This window comes from Suncus etruscus, chromosome 13 (genome assembly GCF_024139225.1).
Source record: "Suncus etruscus isolate mSunEtr1 chromosome 13, mSunEtr1.pri.cur, whole genome shotgun sequence".
In the NCBI taxonomy this organism is placed as follows: Eukaryota; Metazoa; Chordata; class Mammalia; order Eulipotyphla; family Soricidae; genus Suncus; species Suncus etruscus.
The window spans coordinates 25792361-25813461 of NC_064860.1; the positions used below are offsets into that span (position 1 = coordinate 25792361).

General features: G+C 43.5%; 3 protein-coding genes and 1 non-coding gene across 4 annotated transcripts in view; 3 read left to right on the forward strand and 1 right to left on the reverse strand.

Annotated features, from left to right (window-relative positions):
* Positions 1 to 2738, reverse strand: part of IQCG (IQ motif containing G) — a 46897-nt gene extending 44159 nt beyond the window's left edge. Inside the window, exon 1 of the mRNA XM_049785953.1 lies at positions 2498 to 2738. Within this exon, the coding sequence (XP_049641910.1) occupies positions 2498 to 2687 (190 nt within the window). The 5' untranslated portion in view covers positions 2688 to 2738. The remainder of the gene's footprint in view (positions 1 to 2497) is intronic.
* Positions 2739 to 9147: 6409 nt separating this feature from the next.
* RPL35A (ribosomal protein L35a) lies at positions 9148 to 13963 on the forward strand. Its single transcript, XM_049785530.1, has 5 exons — positions 9148 to 9158; positions 9341 to 9397; positions 9537 to 9689; positions 12038 to 12182; positions 13876 to 13963. Exons 1-5 carry the CDS (start codon positions 9148 to 9150, stop codon positions 13897 to 13899), a joined length of 390 nt encoding a protein of 129 aa, XP_049641487.1. The 3' UTR covers positions 13900 to 13963.
* On the forward strand, positions 9247 to 9382 carry LOC126026952 (small nucleolar RNA SNORA2/SNORA34 family). Its single transcript, XR_007502135.1, has one exon. It is a non-coding gene; the product is annotated as a small nucleolar RNA SNORA2/SNORA34 family (small nucleolar RNA).
* Positions 13964 to 20424: 6461 nt separating the features above from the next.
* LMLN (leishmanolysin like peptidase) overlaps positions 20425 to 21101 on the forward strand; it is a 53702-nt gene continuing 53025 nt past the window's right edge. Inside the window, exon 1 of the mRNA XM_049785892.1 lies at positions 20425 to 20646. Within this exon, the coding sequence (XP_049641849.1) occupies positions 20425 to 20646 (222 nt within the window). The remainder of the gene's footprint in view (positions 20647 to 21101) is intronic.

Here is a 21101-nt window from a genome sequence, read left to right on the forward strand (position 1 = left end):
GACCCACTTCTTTGAAGAATGTCATGGGCATCCTTAGAAGAACTGCATTAAATCTGTACAATGCTTTGGGGAATATGGCCATTTTAATGATGTTAACCCTCCCAATCCATGAAAAGGTATGTGTCTCCATTTCCTTGTGTCCTCTTTTATTTCCTAAGCAGTGTTTTGTAGTTTTCTTTGTATAATATAGGTCCTTCACATCCTTAGTTTTGGTGACTCCAAGGTATTTGAGTTTGTGTGGCACTAACTAATGTGAATGTGATAATTTTTTAATGTCCATTTCTTCTCTATCTTATTTCTGTATAAGAAGGCCATTGAGGGGCAGGAATGATAGCTCAGTGACAGGGCATTTGCCTTGCACATGGCCAACCCGGGACAGATCCAGGTTCTACTCCCGACATCCCATATGGTTCGCCTTACCTCCATGCTATCTCTCCAGCCCCAATGTTTACTAATCTTTAATCATAAGTTTTATTCTAAATATTAAATTTGAAAAATATTTATATATAAACAAAAGTTTAAAATACATATTTGTGCATCAGAGAGATATTACAGTGGCTAGAATGCGTGCCTTGGGGCCAGAGACATTAACATTAAAAGGTTTTATTTATTATTATTTTGGGTTTCGGGCCATATCTGATAGTTCTCAGGGGTTATTCTTGATTCTGCCTCAGACATCACTCCTGGAAGAATTCAGAAGACTGTACAGATTGCTGAGGGTAGAACTCAGGTGGATCACATGCAAGGTAAGAGTTCTACCTGCTATATTCTCTCTCTAGCTCCAAATTTGACACACTTTAAGTGTAGTAAAAAATTAACTCTAGGTTTCCAATTTCTTAGCTTTAATTTGTTAATAAGGATATTAATTTGTTACAGAACTTCAATAAAATCCATTAACATCAGTTTAAAAATACCTTCATTTTACAAATAAGAAAACTAAAACCAAGAAAGTAAAATTAATTGCTCAGGGCACATATCTAAATTGAAAAGACCTCATGACTTCAAATTTACTATTTTATTAAAATTTTGTAAAATTAGCAGGCAGTGGGGCCTGAATGATAGTACAGTTGTATGGCATTTGCCTTGCACATGGCTGACTTGGGACAAAACTGCGTTCAGTTCTCATCATCCCATATGATCCCCTGAGTCTGCCAGGAGCAATTTCTGAGCGCAGAGCTAGGAGTAACCCCTGAGTGGCACCAGATGTGGTCCAAAAACAAAGCAAAAAAAAAAAAAAAAAGCAGGTAGTGCACTTGCCTTGCATGCAGCTCAGCTGAGTTTGATCCCCAGAATCCCATATGTTTCTTTGAACACTGCCAGTAGTAATTCCTGAATGTAGAAACAGAAGTAATCTCTCCTAAAATCTGTACCCAAAAAAACCCCCTCCCCAAAACCTGCAAAATTAAATCAGGCATATACTTTGAAACTTTTAATAATAAGATATGATCGCAAACTATGTAATTAATACTACTACTAATAATAAAGTATAAGGAGAGTGAGGCTGGAGAGATAGTAAAAAGGCTAAGGTGGTCAGTCCTGGTCTGATGCTTCAAAACACTATCGAGGATGATCCTTCAACCCCCCCCCCCCAAATTCATATAAAGTAAAATAAAGTTGTAAGGAGATAAAAAATAATTTCTAGTCACAGTAAATATATATTTCTATCAGGGCCAGAGAGAGTATATAGCAGATAAACTGCTTGCATTGCAAGCAAGCTTCTCTGGGTTCAATGACATGTACCCATATAGTCAGTCCTCTAAACCCTGCCAGGAGTGATTCCTGAGCACAGAGTCAGGAGTAAGCCTTGAAATGTTGGGTGTGACCCATAAACCAAGCCAAAAAATAAACAAACAAAAACAAAGAAGCTATCAATAAAGTAATGCTGAAATGGTGTATTGAAAGCCCTGTCCCCACTCACCCTGTGTGACTAGTTTTTAACAAGAGAATAAAATATAGGTGATACAACTCTATGATTGCTGGTCCCCTAAGTATGTATATATTTTTACTTTTCCTTATAAGCTTATATAAATGCCAATTTACCAGAATAAAAGGATACCCTGACTGGTCTTTTCCTTCATCAATTTAGTGTATAGCTTGATAAATTTGCTGCTGTGACCTTGCAGCAAAGATATAAAGGTGTTTTTCCCAAGTTTAATTTAATGGCATAGTTACTATAAATGATGAACAATTAAGAAAGCAAAATTACAAACATGTTTGTAACCATGGTGCTTAAATTATTTTAAAAAATGCAGTGCCTACAAAAACAAAACAAAACAAAATGTGAAGCCAGGGATACAGAGTCAGGTATATATGTCTTGCATTCCGCTAATCCAGTTTGATTCTAGTATCATATATAGTCCTCTCATGCACCTCCAGGAGACCCTGAACAGAGTCAGGAAGTAAATCCTGAGCATTGCCAGGTGTGGCAAAGTCCCACCACTCAAAAAAGAGAAAAGGTGTTAGAGTATATATGAAGAGAGACATACCAAAGGGACACTCTGCCTCTCTTCATAATAAATGGGCATGATGTAGTTCAGAATGGAGAGCTGGTCTGATGTGTCCTCCAGAATGGAGTAGATCCTCTGTAGGTCTGAGAGAGAGAGGGGTTCAGAGTATTCGGGGTCGACCTCTACTTCTGGTTCTTTGGTTGGTTCTTCTCCTCCCACAGAAGCAGGGGGGTTGTCCATTCTTTCCTCTGTTGTGTCAGGATGCCAATCTTCTGGAGTATGATTTGGGTCTTCCATCCAGGCACTAAAGAAAAAGAAAAGAAAAAAAGAAAAAAAGAAAGAAAGAAGGAAAAAGAAAAGGAAAAGAAAATGTTGTCACCCATCAAATATTAAAAAAAGTTCTTAGGATTACAAACTCAGGCAGTCATAGGGTTACACAACAGACCTAAATAAAGAATATAAAGCATGTAAGAGATTTGTAAGCAACTATTTTGTTGTTGTTTTGTTTTGCTTTTTGGGTCACATCTGGCAATTCGCAATTCGCAGGGGTCACTCCTGAATCTACTCCCAGAAATCATTCCTGGCAGTCCTTTGGATCAAACTTAGGTAGGCTATGTGCAAGGTAAGTGCCTTACCTGCTTGATGACCAGGGTCATCAAACTAGGGCTTGTGGGCTACATGTGTCCTACTGAGGACATTAATCTGGCTTGCCGGGTGCTTTTTTTTTTTTTTTTTTTTGTGGTTTTTGGGTCACACCCGGCAGTGCTCAGGGGTTACTCCTGGCTCCATGCTCAGAAATTGCTCCTGGCAGGCACAGGGGACCATATGGGACCCCGGGATTCGAACCGATGACCTTCTGCATGAAAGGCAATCGCCTTACCTCCATGCTATCTCTCCGGCCCCTTGCCGGGTGCTTTTGCCACAGCTGTTTGTCCTGCTTAGCAGCCCACTGGCCCCGGAACACAGTGCACATGTGTGGGATGTGCACCGCACTCTCTGACTCCCCTCCTTTGCCTCTCGACTCCTCTTCAGTCTCTGGAAGGGGTCCTCAAAAGCAGGCCCAACTCCCATCTGAGTACTGGTAAGTTTGCTAATCTAACTTGACTTGTCCTTCATTTTATTTACTAATTTATTTTTTGTTTTTTTTTTTAAGCCACACCCAATGATGCTCAGGGGTTACTCAGAAATCACTCAGTAATCGCTTCTGGCTCAGGGAACCATATTGGACTCTGGGGATTGAACCCAGGTCCATCCTGGGCAGCTACGTGCAAGGCAAACCGCTGTGCTATCACTCTGGGCCCTGTTCTTCATTTCAAATACTGTATTTGTTCCCATTTTGCTTATTTTTACTTCATAATGAGATATGTGCAGTGTGCATAGGAATTTGTTCATAGTTGTTTTTTTTTTTAAATATAGTCTGCCCTCCAATGGTCTGAGGGACAATAAACTTTCTCCCCTGTTGAAAAAGTTTGAAGACTCCTGTGTTATCCTATCACTCCAGGCCCAACTGTTTAATAATGATATATAGTCTGGAACTTCTTTAATTTTCTCCCTGAAGGTCAGAGAAATTCATCAAGGGTGACAACTGCCAGAAACACCTTGGATTTACTAGTGGTTAACTTTGAATTAATTTATGGCTATTTTATTTTATTATTTGTTGTTTTTGTGTTTTATAACTGGCAATGCTTGGGGATTACTGCTGGCACTGCACTCAGGAATTATTCTTGGTGGTGTCCAGGAGACCAGATGAGATGTCGGGGATCAAATTCAGGTTAGCCATGTACAAGGCAAACATCCTACCTGATATACTATTGCTATGGTCCCAGTTTGAATTAATTTCTGGTAGTTGGTCATTCAGTAACCTTTCACTGTTACCTGTTTATTTTTTTTTTGTTGTTGTTGTTTTGTTTTGTTTCGAGCCACAATCAGCAGTACTTGGGTTACTTTTGGTTTGATACTGGGCATATGGTACCCAGAGCCTGGCAGGAGCAATTTCGGAATATAGAGCCAGGAGTATCCCCTGTGTGCCACCCTGGGTGTGGCCCAAAAACAAAAAGCAAAATGAAAAAAAAAAAAAAAAGAAAGAAAGAAAGAAAAAAATGGGGCCGGGCGGTGGCGCTGGAGGTAAGGTGCCTGCCTTGCCTGCGCTAGCCTAGGACGGACCGCGGTTCGATCCCCTGGCGTCCCATATGGTCCCCCAAGAAGCCAGGAGCAACTTCTGAGCGCATAGCCAGGAGTAACCCCTGAGCGTCACAGGGTGTGGCCCAAAAACCAAAAAAAAAAAAAAAAAAAAAAAGAAAGAAAGAAAAAAAAAAAAGAAAAATTCTTAGGTGATGGGTCTGGAAGGTGACTCAGAAGACTGTAAATAAGCCTGTGTTTACACCCCAGAACTTCAGAATGATTATAAGAGTGCCCACATCTTCCAGGTTACACTGTCAGGTGTTACCCAAAATAATAAAATCTGAGAACAAGTTTCTTGGGCTCAGAAGGTATGGCTCATATGCTTTGTACATAGGAGACTCTGAGATTGATCTCCATTCATTCATGCCCCCTCCCACCTCCAGCATTGCTGGTGTGGCCCTAATGATGCCTGAGTTCCTGGAAGTGAATTGATGTCACATGACAAAAAAATTTTTTTGGGGGGCCACACCCGGTAACGCTCAGGGGTTACTCCTGGCTATGCGCTCAGAAGTTGCTCCTAGCTTGGGGGACCATATGGGAAACCGGGGGATCGAACCCCGGTCCGTCCAAGGCTAGCGCAGGCAAGGCAGGCGCACCTTACCTTTAGCGCCACCGCCCGGCCCCGACAAAAATATTTTTGAAAACAAAATGGGGGGGGGGGGCGGAGAGATAGCACAGCAGTGTTTGCCTTGCAAGCAGCCGATCCAGAACCTAAGGTGGTTTGTTCGAATCCCAGTGTCCCATATGGTCCCCCGTGCCTGCCAGGAGCTATTTCTGAGCAGACAGCCAGGAGTAACCCCTGAGCACCGCCGGGTGTGGCCCAAAACCCCACCCCCTAAAAAACAAAAAAACAAAAATGGGACTGGAATATAGTTCAAGTGGTAGAGGCATGAGCAAAGTACTGAGCCTGGTTCCCAGGGCATTGTGACAGTCACTCCAGTGGTCCTCTACTCCCAGTATCCCTGGACAAAACCCCCCAATAAACTAAAATTAGTAACTTGAATTATAGACCCACATGATCTGGCCCCCAATCTGTTCCTCTTCAGACCCACTCGCCTCTGAGATTCTTTTCATTCTCCTGTGGAATCAAGCTCATTTTCAACTCAGAGACCTAGAATATGCAATTTCTTCAGCTTAAACCATTCTTCCCATTATCTTATCACCTGTACAGTCCTATCAATCAATCAATCAAGTAATAACTTCAGCAGCACATTTACTCTACTGAGCCAATTTCCACCATTTTCTGTACCTCAAGAGACTGCAATATATGGAATATATCAAGGGTGATTCCAAAAAGAACTCCAAAATATAAAAGAATGATGTTGGGATTCATTTCCTCAACTTATGCCCTGCCATATTACCTTAGCTATATTCTCTATCCAAGGCCTTGGCTTAGAAAACAAAGGGGGGGGGGCGGAGAGATATCATGGAGGTAAGGCGTTTGCCTTTCATGCAAAAGGTTATCGGTTTGAATCCCGGCGTCCCATATGGTCCCCCGTGCCTGCCAGGAGCAATTTCTGAGCATGGAGCCAGGAGTAACCCCTGAGCACTGCCGAGTGTGACCCACAAACCACACACACACACACAAAAAAAAAAGGAAACAAAGGGGAAAAAAAGACCATGGCTCTTGTCAGACAATCCTCTTCATATTGTTCTCTGGAGGTACAGGTAACTACTTCCCAGGTATCAGAAGCCTACATCACTCTGCCGTAAAGCAGTGTTTTACTCCTGCTTACATCCTTGTAAACTGGCACTTTTATTAAATTCTCCCAACTATGCCAAATGCTTCCTGTCAGAAAAAAAAAGATTAGTAGAATGACTATATGTATACCCTCTCTCTACATAAACTCACAAATAACTGAAGTAAAAGTTTCATAAAATAACTTACCCATAATATATTCAATATAATCAGATCATCTTCAATTCTAATTAAAGAGTATAATAATCATTAGGTATAAATGAGAGATCACCTGTGATTGAAAAGTGACTGTTGGGGCTGGAGAGGTGGCGCTAGAGGTAAGGTGTCTGCCTTGCAAGTGCTAGCCAAGGAAGGACCTCGGTTCGAACCCCCAACCGGGGCAATTTCCGAGCCCTTAGCCAGGAGCAACCCCTGAGCATCAAACGGGGGTGGCCCAAAAAACCAAAAAGAAAAAGAAAAAAAAGAAAAAAAAGTGACTGTTTACACTCCCTTACTTTCCTAAAGAATTCCTTCACAGTTGGTAATGTTTATGTCATCAGTTTCCCTCACCATTGGACTATTAAGTTCCATGAGCATGGAGAAATATTATTCACTACAGTGTACCAAGTTTCAGGCCTGGTGTAATGAGTGAACAAAGAAAGGAAGCTCACATACTTAAAAAATTATTCCTTATCTATGGAATTCTGTAGTTAAGAGGAGATACAAAATTTTTAGCCAACTAGGTTGGTGGTTCAATGTCTGAGGACATGGTACCCATCTGGGTTTCTAATGTCCAAACTCTTGGGACCACCAGTGGGCTTTGTGGTGACCTCTTAGTACTCTTATTGCCACACCTGGTGGTGCTCTGGAGGCCTGTGAATCCAATTTTATTTATTTTTTGAATTCAATTTTAAATGTGATTTCTCTACACACTTCATAATTCTCAGTCATTCATTTTTTTTTCTTTTTTGGGGGGACACATCCAGAAGTGCTCAAAGCTTTACTTCATGACACGCTGTTCATGACACGCATGTTCACATTTGTGTCCATGTGCAAGGAAAGCACACTACCTGCTGCACTATCTCTCCAGTCCTAAATTCACCTTTTAACGTGTAAGATTAATTACACTTGTTTTTTGTAAGTTCGACTAGGATGTCAACTCCCTGATGACAGACATTTAATAATTTGCTAAATAAAAGAATGACTCTAGGGACCAGCGATATAGCACAGCGGTAGGGCGTTTGCCTTGCACACGGTTGGCCCAGGACAGACCTGAGTTCTATCCCCAGCTTCCCATATGGTCCCGAGCCAGGTGCGATTTCTGAGTGTAGAGCCAGGAGTAATCCATGAGCGTCACCAGGTGTGGCCCCAAAACAAACAAACAAAACCAAAAACCAAAAAGAAAGCACTAAGGCCTTTCTTTTTGTTTTCTTTTTCAGAACCTTAGTCACACCAGAGATGCCCAGGACTTACTCCTGGCTCCGTGCTCAGAGATCACTCCTAGGAAGGATGTCAGTGATTAGAACCCAGGTTTTGCTGCATGCAAGGCAAGGTGCAAGCCACCTGCTGTACTTTCCCTCCGGCCCTGCAATAAGACTTTTTCAAGGAGCCTTCCTCACCTTCGAGAGCAATAAAAAGGCAAAAAGTAAGAACTATTTTATCATCCTCTTTTAGGGGATTAAAAAAAAAAAAAAGTAGGCCAAGACTAAGAAAGAAGAAAAAGCTCCTGCTGCTTTTGTGCCACAGGCCTTTCTCTTTCAGGCGAGGACAGAAAGTCTTCACTCTCTCCACTGCAGCGCCTTGAGGGGGAAAGACAACCCGAAGTGGTTGAGACAAATTGCTGGTTGCAGAAGATGAAATAGCCCCTTTAGTACATCTTCCTTTCTCCAACATCAGCACCACTGGACCGGAAACCAAAACTCGGGGTTTCCATGGCAACGCACAACTACCAAGGACCCTGCTTCCTCTTTTAGGTGTCCACAAATTTGCCTTCCTCCGCCTAAAAAAACGCGGTTTTCATTTTACATTGGTGAGAGCAACTTAGTTGTTACTAAGTATGCTCTGACATGTATCTTGCTTATTTATCACAGATGTAAATTCATCACACTTTTATTTTTTCCTTTGGGCGATCGCGGAAGATGCCTAAATTGTGGGCGGGGCCAAGAGGCGCCTCTCCCAGAAGACCGCGCGGCGGGGCCTTCCTGCTCTCTTTCCGCCATCTTGGACTCCCGTGGAGGTGGGTGAAGCCCTGGCGCGGAACTTTGGGTGTAAAATAATGAAGTTAGGAGCGCTTAGATGGTTCAAAGAGGTATCGGTATAGTGCGGAGGCTTTGCCCAGTAAACATTTTTGTGGGTTTTAGTGGTAGGGAAGAGAGGATGGAGGCGATGCGGGGCGGATGGTCCTGGTCCCGAATCCCCGGGAACTGGTGAACCCGGAACCGGGGTTGCGCATGCATCGTGGAACCAGGTAGTGAAATTAATGATTGTTCGCGTGCTGGATCCCTGCGGATATAGTGTCCTCTAGACTGAACTTTTCCCCTTTTTTTGGTTTTTTGGCTTTTGGTTTTTGAGTCACACCTGGAGATGCTTATGGCTTAGCCTGGTTATGACACTAAGTAGGTGTCAGTCATTTCTGGCTGGGCTTGGGACAGGAGTTGGGCTCTCCATCTCTTGCCAGAGCGACTTTATATGAAGTTAAGTGTTCGGATCTAATAACGTGGAAGGATAACAGTATCTTGCCCAACAGATTTGATCAAGAACTATGTGGAAAGTTTGCGTTGCAAAATTTTAAAATGCATTTTTATTTTTTTTTTAAAGGCCCGGACTAATTAGGAGACAGACATGGCTGGAAGGTACGTGGCTTTAAGACTATTTAGTTGCTTTATGCTGGTAGTGATGGTGGTTGAATTTATTAGATAAATAGCTAAATAACTAAGTGTCTTGGCCCTGAATCAAGGCCTGCAGTTTGCTTTCACTGCTGGTTTCAAACAGGAGCCTAAAGAAATCTCTTTCTATGGTCTGTTGACCATTTCAGAATCCGAAAGTGTAATGGTCAATTCGTTAGAAAGAAACATCTGAGATGGGCGCAGAGGTGAGAGGGGGGATTGGATATTCGCTGTCCTGAAGTTTGGTAGAGGTCTTAGCATGTTAAAATACTCTAGCGGTTTCTTGAAGTTAAATTAGATTCTTGAACCAGCTTTATGATCATAATCTGTTTTGTTTGTTTATAGGCTGTGGTCTAAAGCCATTTTTGCTGGCTATAAACGGGGTCTCCGAAACCAGAGGGAACACACAGCTCTTCTTAAAATTGAAGGTGTTTATGCTCGGGATGAAACTGAATTCTATCTGGGCAAGCGATGTGCTTATGTGTACAAAGCAAAGAAGTAAGTTTTTTTTATATTACTAAGCATTTGAGTTTTTGAAAGAATTAAAGATATTTTAATAGGATTGTCACTGGTATTCTATCATGGGTCTTTATGGAACTTAGTGGAAGGCTGCAGTAGGTTGTCACAGAGATTTTGGATTTAGATGTCTTCTGCCTACATGGGAAATTTTGCAGCTAAGATTTGTTTGACAATTGCATGATCTTACGGTTATATGACATAATATGTTCTGAGTGCTTTATGTTTGTTTACTGCAATTATATGTTTCTAACCTGGAGCTGCTCAAGGATTGATTACCCCTAGCTCTACTCTACTTGGGAATCCCTGGTGGATCCAAAGATGGCAGGAACTAGTTAAGACAGTTTGGCCCTACCTGCTGTATCATCTCTTGGGCTCTAATCCTCAATTCATTTTTTGTTGGTTGGGAGGGGTAGGCCATGTCTGGTTATGGTCCCAAAACACTCCTGGCAGCTGGAGTGGGGGGGGAGTATGGAGTACTAGAGAAATTGAACCTGGGTTGGCCTTGTGCAAGGCAAACACCCTACCTGCTCCAGCTCCAAGCCAATCCTCAATTTCTTTTTTTTTTTTTTTTTTTTTGGTTTTTGGGCCACACCCGTTTGATGCTCAGGGGTTACTCCTGGCTATGCGCTCAGAAGTCACTCCTGGCTTGGGGGGACCATATGGGACGCAGGGGGATCGAACCCCGGTCCGTCCTATGCTAGCACTTGCAAGGCAGACACCTTACCTCTAGCGCCACCTTCCCGGCCCCCAATCCTCAATTTCTAAGTCTGATCTGTGCCTTTTTAAATATGATCTAAGGCAGGGGACTCAAACTCAAGATACCTGGGGGCCACAGGAGGCACAATTAGGGTGATCCTTGAGTGTAAAGTCAGTAGTAAGCCTTGAACATTGGGGGGTGTGACCCAAACAACTAAAACAAAACAAAAAAAAGATTCCTTTAGGGCAGGGCCACAAAATGTTGTATGGAGGGCCGCAAACCGCGAGTTTGAGACCCCTGATCTAAGGTTATTTATTTTCAGCTCATGGGGCAGAAATGACTGTTAGCAGGACTCGTTTTGCATACAGGAATCCTGTGTTTGATCCCCAAACACTCCCAGAAACAAAAATAATTGTTACTCATGTGTTCATTTCTCAAGCTCTAACTTACATGTTTGATGAAGTGAAAGCCCAATGCATTGAGGGCTTTTTATACTCTACAACTTGGGTTCTATGTCATCTGCCTTTCTGTAAGCCAGGGACACTATCTGTTAAAGCCAGGGTGTAGGGCCCTGAGCCTGCCAGGAGTGATTGCTGAGCATAGAGCCAGGAGTAACCCCTGACTGAGCTCTGTCGGATGTAAAACCCCCCCCCCCCAAGTTAATGGCTGAGCTTTCGGCATACAATGCTCTGACACCAATCCCTTTGCCAATGTTCATTTCCTGCTGCCAGCTTCTCCAAGGTTATCCTCTCCCATCCTCCTTTCTCCCGACCTCTGCCTCTATGGCACTTTTCTTCACTGCTTTTTTCCTTTTAGGCATGGGATTTCAATACTGGTACTGAAGGTGGGGGGGGTATTATATCATTTTACTTATCAGCATTCTGTTCTTTTCCAGGGTGATCATTTCCAACTATTGTCTTTTTCAGCGTTTTGGGTTTTTGGGTCACACCTGGTGGTGCTCAGAGGTTACTCTTGGTTCTGCGTTCAGAAATAGCTCTCAGTGGGTACTGGGGAAGCATATCGATGCCTGGACTCGAACCACCTGCATCAGCTGCATGCAAGGCAAATGCCCTACTGCTCTGCTATTTCTGTCCTAACTACTCTTCTCTTCATCCTCCATTTCTGTTGTCTTTGGGTATTCTCATTATGATTTTGTTTTTATGTCCTTCGGTGAGTGGGATCATTTTATGTCTGTCTCTCTGACTCACCAGTTTTGATGTGATTATTATCTGACAGTGTGTCTTCAGTTGCTTGTTTTGAGGGAAAAAAATTAAAGAAAAAACTTGGAGGCGTTTAGTATTTGACATGCAGTATATACGTCATTTATTGAACAAAGCACCCTAGACCAAAGTTTAGTGATATTTCCATTTGTGGCCCTCTCCAACTTCTGTTTCCTGTGTCCATCTGTGTCTTCCCCCCCCCTGTTTTTTACTAGTCTCATACTGTGGCCCCCATTTGCATCGTTTTAATTTGGGATATCCTGGGGCTCACCTTGGTGCCCTAGTTGAGATAATTGTCTGCGGGTAACTGGCTTACTGGGTTGAGCACTACTGTTATAGTGATAAGTTGAATCTGTCTACATTGGTTACATTGATTCCCTTGCTTTTTTTCTTAATCTTTTAAAAATCAGCAACACTGTAACTCCTGGTGGCAAACCTAACAAAACCAGAGTGATCTGGGGAAAGGTAACCCGTGCCCATGGAAACAGTGGCATGGTTCGAGCCAAATTCCGAAGCAACCTTCCTGCTAAGGCAATCGGTCATAGAATCCGTGTGGTAAGTACTAGCATTGTGGCTTTATTTTAAAAATCAGCATAAAATATCAGATATAACGGTGCAAACAAAATTAGGGTTGCTCAGACAGTGGGTACAGTGGATAGCCCAAATTCAATCCATGGCATGGAGTAAGCCTTGAAGGCTGTTGGCTGTGAACTTCCAAAACAAACAATCCCCAAAACACTTTGTGTTCAAATGGGGGTTGAGAGATTTTTTAGTGGGGCAAGAATCGATTAGTATAGTCCTGGAGCATTCCTGTGTGGCAAAAGGTTCCAATGAGGGTTTGAGGAGGTAGATCAGATCCTGGTTTCGATTTCTAGTATTGTTTAACCACAATTGCATTAGAGGGTATGTTAAAGGCAGGTGTCATCGTCTTTTTTTTTTTTTTTTAAGTATAGGGAGTACTTTCCTTGTACATGGGCTACCCAGATTTAATCTTTTGCCTCAAACAAGGATGGCGTGCCTTCCCGAACAGTAATTTTTGGGAGGCCTGGGTTCAGTCCCATGGTTTGTTTTGGGCCATACCTAGTGACCTGGCAGGCTTGGGGTGCCAGGGACAGGGTTAGTCCCAGGTAGGCTGTGCATGCAAGGTAAACACTACACTATATTATTTCTTCCACCCAGGTTTAGTCCCATCATGTGCCCCAACCACTGTTGGGTGAAGCACATAAGATTCAGTTTGACTATTCCCATTCTTTTTTGGTTTTTGGGGAACCATATGGGATGCCGGGATTCGAACCATCTTCCTTCTGCATGCAAGGCAAACGTCTTGCCTCCATGCTACCTCTCCGGCCCCTGATTATTCCTATTCTTGTATTTGATGTTTCTAAGAGGGTGTGAAGAGCTAATGGAGGGAGCCTGGGTACTTAAGTGACTGGTTTTCTATAGGAGAAATACTGGACACTAGATCAGTTGCTCGGAAATAATAATTTCCTAGCATCATAAATAATACTTTTATAGACTGTTGTTCAAATAAGTACATTAACCTTAAGTTTGTAAGAAAACCTGATGCCTGTGTTTCTAAGTCAGGAATTTACCCAAATCTGGGCATGGCCATTGTCTCAGGGAAGTAATATACTGTGTAGTCCTGACCAATCTGCAATAGAGGAAGATAATTGGCATTGGGCACAAATTTCAATATACTTTGAAGGTTCCAACTAAGAACATTGCAGCTGAAAACATTGGTTCCTTGTTTGAAAAAAAATTTTCTACTTTAAAAGCTTGTTTAGGTAGAAAAATAGGTTGTTAAAGATGTTTCTTTCCTCACCAGAATATAAGTTGTGTGGCTGAAGAGAGATAGCACAGTGGTAGGATGTTTGCCTTGCACACAGCTGACTCAGAACGAACCTGGGTTCAATTCTAAATATCCCATGTGGTCCCCCTGTCTGCCAGAAGATTTCTGAGCACAGACCAGGAGTAAACCCTGAGTAATACTTGAGTGCTGCCGAGTATGGCCCAAAAACAACAAAAAAGAATACAGAGGTTTAAAGCACTTGTCTTGCATGTATTTGACTCTAGTTCAGTTTGCTTACAGTATACTCTTAAGAGTACCACAGGAAATAAGTAGACCCTAACTTTAAACTCAAATTACGATTTGATGTCTTTTACAGATGAGTTATAGGGACTGTGGGGATTGTATAAATCACTTGTTTGAATAATACATGCTTAATGTATTTATGTATTCTCTTTTCAGATGCTGTACCCCTCAAGGATTTAAGCTTACTGAAAAGTAAATAAATAAAATGTAGATACTTACTTTTCTTGGTTTTTCTTAATGTCTTCAAAAATGCCTTTGTACTTCATTATATGTTTAAAACACTAGTTTGTTACCAAAGAACATTAAAATTACATGTCACGGTCATTACAGAGATCAACTGATAATACATTGATGCTGGCACCTGTCACAGTTTGGTCACGCTTGGCTGTGACTTAGTTAAGACAAATAGGGGCTGGAGTGATGGCACAGTGGAAGGGCATCTGCCTTACATACAGTTGACCTAGGATGACCCAGGACGGACCTCGGTTTGATTCCCAAAGCCAGGAGTGATTTTTGAGTGCATAGCCAGGAGTAATCCTGAGCGCAATCAGGTGTGACCCCAAATTAAAAAAAAAAGACAAATAGTATTGGTAGCCTCCACATATAGAAGAGGTTTTTAAAGCTTAATTATTTGGGTTTTGGCTTTGCTCAGAAATCATTCCTGAGGCTCATAGGGGATGCCAGGGATTGAACCTGTGTCGACTACATGCAAAGCAAACTCCCTACTCACTGCTATCACTCCAGCCCCTTAATTTTATTTTATTTTTGGTTTTTGGGCCACACCCGGTGACGCTCAGGGGTTACTCCTGGCTATGCGCTCAGAAGTCTGCTCCTGGCTTGGGGGACCATATGGGACACCAGGGGATGGAACCACGGTCCGTCCTAGGCAAGGCAGGCACCTTACCTCTAGCGCCACCGCCCGGCCCCCTTAATTTTATTTTTAGTGAAACAAAATGCTTTGGCTTTTATTGAAAGCTTATGCAGGAAGGTGTAGAAGCATAAAAAGGAATACATGTTTAAGAGAAATGCGATTGCTCCAAAGTAGATAAAATAGGAAATATTCAAGGGAGAACACAGGCTTGGGAGAAAGTATCAAAGAAGGCTTTAAGCAAGATGCAATTTGATATTCTAATAGTGCCTTGGAATATTCTGTGCTTGTTCAATATAAATGGCTAGGAAACTGCAACTTTAGTCTTGGAGTTTTAAGACCTGGCTGTGGGGATAAAATGTGCCAAGGAATGAACCTGGATCAGCTAAATTATCATGTGCTTTAAGGAAAGTATTGTGTATGGTTTCATGTTTTATTATTGTATCATGCAGAACATTTTAGCATCACACTAAAGGACTGCAGAATAGCAAGGTGTTTGAACTGAAAACTTACAGGTTTGCAGTATGGCTGTCAGACTGACCCAATATCAAATTGGGGAAGGGGCCTATAAAGGAGATCAAACCCAGGCCTTCATACATGGAAGGCAAGTATTAAAAGTTAAAAAGTTGATAGTTGGGGCTCGAGAGAGGAGAGTGGTAGGGCATTTGCCCTGCATGCAGCTGATCCTGGACAGAAGGTGGTTCAAATCCTGGCATCCCATACGGTCCCCCTTGCCTGCCAGGAGTGTGACCCTGCCAGGCATTGTGCCTGCCAGGTTGTGACCCAAAAACCAAAAAGAAAAAAGATGGTAGTTGAGTTCCAATACCCATCCTTTCACCAGTGTTCATTTCCCAACACTAATTTTCCTGTTCCTGTTCTATTGCTCAACTCCAAGCATACCTTTGGCCGACCTCTTACTCCCCACCCCCATCCTTTTAGCCTTGGTGGTTTACAGTACTGTTGCTGAAGGCATCATACCTATTTCCTTTCAGTTTCCAGTTCTTGTCCAGAGTAATTGCCATCTATTGTCACAGTGACCCCTTATCTGTCCTCCTTGCATTCTCCACTCCCCATCATTTCTGTTTGGGGTAGAGGTATTTTCATACTAAGTTCCAAACAAATGTTACAATTCTATGTCCCTCTAACTCATTTCACTAAGCATGATACTCCATGTCTAAGTATGCAGTCTTATCACTGAACTATGGCAGCTAGCATTCAAACCAATAAAATGACATTGCACAGGAAATAATTTTCTCAAAAGCCCCTTTTACAATATAAAATTCTTAAAGTTGGCTTATGCAGCTGAACTGCATTTGATCCATAGCACAATAAAAATCATCCCAGTACCACCTAGAATGGTCCCCAAATATGGCTAGTTATCACTCAAAGTAAGAGAACTAAAATGGTGTAGGAAAGATGGTACATAATAGTTCCAAGAAAGGTTTTCTTGGACCTGTGGGGGGGTCTCAAGTTTATTTTAAGGACATCAAATTTCATAAAAAAAAAAAAAAACAACCTTGTATTGCCATTTTGGCTAGTAGCAACCCTTTAGAAGTGACCAACATTGACAGTGTGAAAAGGGTTGGAGCTTTGGGTTAACTGGTTCTCTACAAGTTCTGAGTAGTGGCTACATGGCCACAGCAAATAGGAACTTTGGTTTTAGTGTCCTAGGTACATTGATTGGAAAACCAGAGGTCAACAGTAAAGTGCTGATCTCAGTATTTAGAAACAATCACCTGAGTACCCACTTAATTAGCTATTGTGATTAATGAGATATCAAAGCATTTTTGTTTTGGGGCCATATAGAATGCTAGGAATAGCCTGGATAATCAAGCTCTACCTTCTGTACTACTATGTTCCCCCAAATTTTTTTTAATTTTGGGTCACACCTGTTGACGCTCAGGGGTTACTTCTGGTTAAGCGCTCAGAAATTGATTGCCCCTGGCTTGGGGACTGAACCACGGTCCCATCCTAGGTCAGCCATGTGCAAGGCAAGCACCCTTTCACTGCGCCACTGCTTTGGCCCCCGAAAGAAAAATTTTTGGGGGTCACACCCGGCAGCGCTCTGGGGCTACTCCTGGCTCCACGCTCAGAAATCGCCCCTGGCAGGCACAGGGGATCATATGGGATGCCGGGATTCTGCATGAAAGGCAAACACTACCTCCATGCTATCTCTCCGGCCCCAAAAGTAAATATTTTAGCAAAATATTTGAACCTTTGAAGTTTGGGTTAGTGATTGACTTGGGATTTACAAAAATACTTGGAAATGCCATGTGACTAGCATTTTGGTGATGGAGTAAGGGGCTTGCATGTGATTGGCCTGTTTTAACCTTAAACTACTTATGTAGCACTTCCAGGAAAGACTGAACATCACTGAGTGTAGCCCAATTCCAAAATAATTTATTATGAAGCATATAATTTATAGTGGTGCCTTTTACAGTATTTTGGGGTCTAGCGTGGTAGTACAGTGAATAGGGAGTTTGCTTTGCAGGCGGCAGACACAGGTTCAATCAATACCCAGCATCCCATGTGGACCCCAGAGCACAGCCAGGAGTGATCCCCAAGCAGAGCAAGGAGTATGTGAGCACCACGGGTTGAAGCCCAAAAACCAAAACTAGCAAAAAATTCAATGGGCTTTTCAGTAAAACAGATACCATAAGCTTTAGAAATTTTTTTTTTTTTTTTTTTTTTTTTTTTTTTTTTTTTTGGTTTTTGGGCCACACCCGGTGACGCTCAGGGGTTACTCCTGGCTATGCGCTCAGAAGTCGCTCCTGGCTTGGGGGACCATATGGGACGCCGGGGGATCGAACCGCGGTCCGTCTCCTAGGCTAGCGCAGGTAAGGCAGGCACCTTACCTCGAGCGCCACCGCCCGGCCCAGCTTTAGAAATTTTTATCTCAGAACTACCAGGAGTGACCCTCCAACATTCTCCTTACCCATCCACCTCCAAAAAAAATATTGATTATATGCAGGAATGAATCTTCAGTGGTTACCTCTTCCAAAGTTAGGATTCAGGAAATGGTCTCTTGCTTGACTGCAAACACATCCAGAAAGGCAGAATAATCATCCTGGGTAAGGAATAGAGTAAGACCTGATAGTATCTGACACTTAAAGCACATTGTCAATCCAGAAAAGTAGCAGTAGAGTACTTGTCTTCATATTGGAAACGTGGATGTCTGTAACCTGTAACCATCATTGTCACATAAAGTATCATTCAATTGATAAATGATAAGGGTAGTTTATAATGAACAAAAGGAAAAAGTACTGTGAATCCTTAAGATTAAATCCAGTGGCAAAAAAAAAAGGCCCCCCCAAAACCCTAGCCCCTTTGCTATCACTTCAGCACCAATTTACTGATTGTTTTATATATATATTACATATTTATATTTTATTATATTTTTTATATAGCCAGGAATAACCCCTCAGTGTCGCTGGGTGTGGCCCAAAAAGCAAAACAAAAAAATCGATTTGTTTTGGGGCCACATCCATCGCTGCACGGGGGTCACTCCTAGTTCTGTGCTCAGAAATCGTACCTGGCAGGCTCAGGGGACTATGGGATGCCGTGCAAGGCAAATGCCCTACCTCCATGCTATCTCTCTGGCCCTCCCAATATATATATATATTTTTTTATTTATTTATTTTTTGGTTTTTGGGTCACACCCAGCGGTGCTCAGGGGTTACTCCTGGCTGTCTGCTCAGAAATAGCTCCTGGCAGGCACGGGGGACCATGTGGGGCACCGGGATTCGAACCAATCACCTTTGGTCCTGGATCGGCTGCTTGCAAGGCAAACACCGCTGTGCTATCTCTCCGGGCCCCCAATATATTCTTTATTTTTAATTGTATTTGGTTTTGGGGTCACAACGAGCAGGGTTCAGGGCTTACTCCTAGTTCTGCGATCAAGGATCCTTGTCAGTGCTCAGGGGACAATATGCGGTGCAGAAATCCAACCAGGAACTTTTATGCTATCTCTCCTGTTCCTCAATATTTCTTTTATTTCGGGGGGGGGGGGTTGGACCAGGTGTTACTTCTGGTTCTGCACTCAGAAATCGCTCCTGCAGGCTCGAGGGACAATATGGGATGCCGGAAATCGAACCTGGGTCCACCCTGCTGGGGTGGCCGTGTGCAAGGCAAACACCCTACCATTGTGCTATCACTCCGGCTCCTCAATATTCCATTTTAATAGTTTCTCACAGGCTAGTAAATATAAGTAAGTGGGCAAGGCATTATCCAGGCTTTCTTTTTTTCTTTTTTTTTGAGTTTGTTTGATTTTGGGCCACACCCAGTGTGCTCAGGGATCACTCTTGATAGGCTGGGTGGGTGGGGGGTGGGTGGCTAGCTATGTAGAATGCCGGAGATGGAACCAGGGTACTCTGCATGCAAGGCAAGTGCCCTACCCGTTGTGCTATTTCTGTAGCCCACCCTCCCTTCTAGATTAGTATAGCTACAACATTTTTGAGTTTGTCTTTTTGGGTCACACCCTCAAGGGGTTACTCCTGGCTCTGCACTGAGGTATTTATTCCTGAGTACAGCCACAACTTTTTAAAAGAATAAAGGCACGGGCCCGGAGAGATAGGATAGTGGTGTTTGCCTTGCAAGCAGCCCATCCAGGACCAAAGGTGGTTGGTTCGAATCCCGGTGTCCCATATGGTCCCCCGTGCCTGCCAGGAGCCATTTCTGAGTAGACAGCCAGGAGTAACCCCTGAGCAACGCCGGGTGTGGAACAACAACAAAAAAATAAAGGCACATCACTGCCTTTAAATATTTTTTTAAAGTAGTTCATCAGTGGACTTCGAGAGAGTAAAATAAAGCTATATTCCATTCTTCATGCCAAGAAATAGCTCACATCTGTTGTTACCTGATAAGATTGGGAATTCTACATGCACTCCTCTAATGAGGCAGAGACCATGCAAAAAGCAAGGAGTTTTATTATGCAAGCATATGCAGGGCTCTCAATGTGGCCTAACATAAACCAGAGGACGAGAGCCTCGAACCAGATTTAACAAGCCTTTATATATATAGCTTTCAGACAGCGGAAAATAACAGTAGGGTAGTCCATTTCAGGAAGTACTTGACATTTGACATTTGCTCAGTTACATTTTTGCAAGATTTTGCAACAGTTAAAATTTATCTTTTGGTCAAGGGCAAGTTCTTGGGATTTAGGAAGGGGTGGGGTCCAGGGCTTTAAGGGCGAGCCCTCGGGAAGCTGCAGAGAAAAATTATTTTATTTCTTTTACCTTTCCTACCCAGTGGGGGTATCTCTTAGAATCAGGGGTCCTCAAACTTTTTAAACAGGGGGCCAGTTCACTGTCCCTCAGACCATTGGAGGGTCTGACTATAGAAAAAACAAAACTTATGAACGAATTCTTATGCACACTGCATATATCTTATTTTGCAATGAAGAAACAAAACAGATACAAATACAATATGTGGCCCGCGGGCCATAGTTTGAGGACCACTGTTAGATAAACAACACGAATTAAAGGGGTTGATGGATTTGATCCCCAGCATCCCATTTGGTCCCCTGAGCACCGCTGGGTGTGACGCCCCAAACGCAAACCCAAACCCAAAGCACCCCAAAAAACTACTGAAAAGTGGCCTCAGTAAAGATGCCCATTTCCCCATCACCAGCAGCAGCCACTAGTCCCGGGCCTTCCCTCCCAGGACTGCCAAACTAGCTCCCTCCACGCGACGCAGCCGAGTGATGCAACTCTCAAGTTCCGCCTCGCGCGGGTGGCGACGCTGGCCAATCGGAAAGCAGCCCCTGGCGGGCGGCGGCCTCTTATTGGCCCAGCAAGGGTAGGGGCGTGGCTAGTCCGGAGGCGGAGCCTCCGCGCTCCATGGCAACGACGCGGGCCTGGAAGATGGCGGCCGAGTGGGCTGGAGCGGCTGACAGCTGGGCGGCTGCAGGCCCGGGCCCAGGACAGTGGCACTGGAGCGGCTCGTTATGGGTGCGAGGCGTTCTGCTTCTCCTCGGAGGTCTCCGGGCCAGCGCCACACCTATTCCTATCTCCTTGAGCAGTTCTCCTCCTTGCAGGCACCCCGTTCCCTCGGACGCTGAGGTAGGGAGGCAGCAGGCCTGGGGAGGGTCATGCACTTTTATGGAGTGAGAGGATGGTTGGAGGACGCGGGACGGGGCCAGTCTGGACACTCCCCAGGAATGGCATCTGCTTTCCTTTCCGCCTGGATCCAGGAATCGAACCAGGTCCCTTTGGTGTCAGCCATATGCATGGAAAATGCCCCACTGCTGTGTGATCTCTCTGGCCCTGATATCAAGGTTTTAATCCATTTTGATCTGACTTTTGTGCATGGCATTAGAAAGAATTAGTTTATTTCTTTGCATGTGGCTGACCAATTTTCCCAGCATCATTTGTTGAAAAGACTTTGCATGCTCCATGAACCCAGGAAAGCGCACTGACGGACACCCAGGATCACTTCATTTTGCAAAGGTTTGTGCTGAGCTCCAACCCTCAGGCGCTGTTTTTCAAACTTGAGCGTGCCCTGGCGTCACCCACCA

What these genes read in the sequence shown, in the direction of transcription:
- RPL35A (XM_049785530.1), top strand. An exon ending in CATCTGAGATGGGCGCAGAG is followed by an intron (nt 9,398 to 9,536) that starts GTGAGAGGGGGG and finishes GTTTGTTTATAG; the next exon opens with GCTGTGGTCTAAAGCCATTT. An exon ending in TATGTGTACAAAGCAAAGAA is followed by an intron (nt 9,690 to 12,037) that starts GTAAGTTTTTTT and finishes TTTAAAAATCAG; the next exon opens with CAACACTGTAACTCCTGGTG.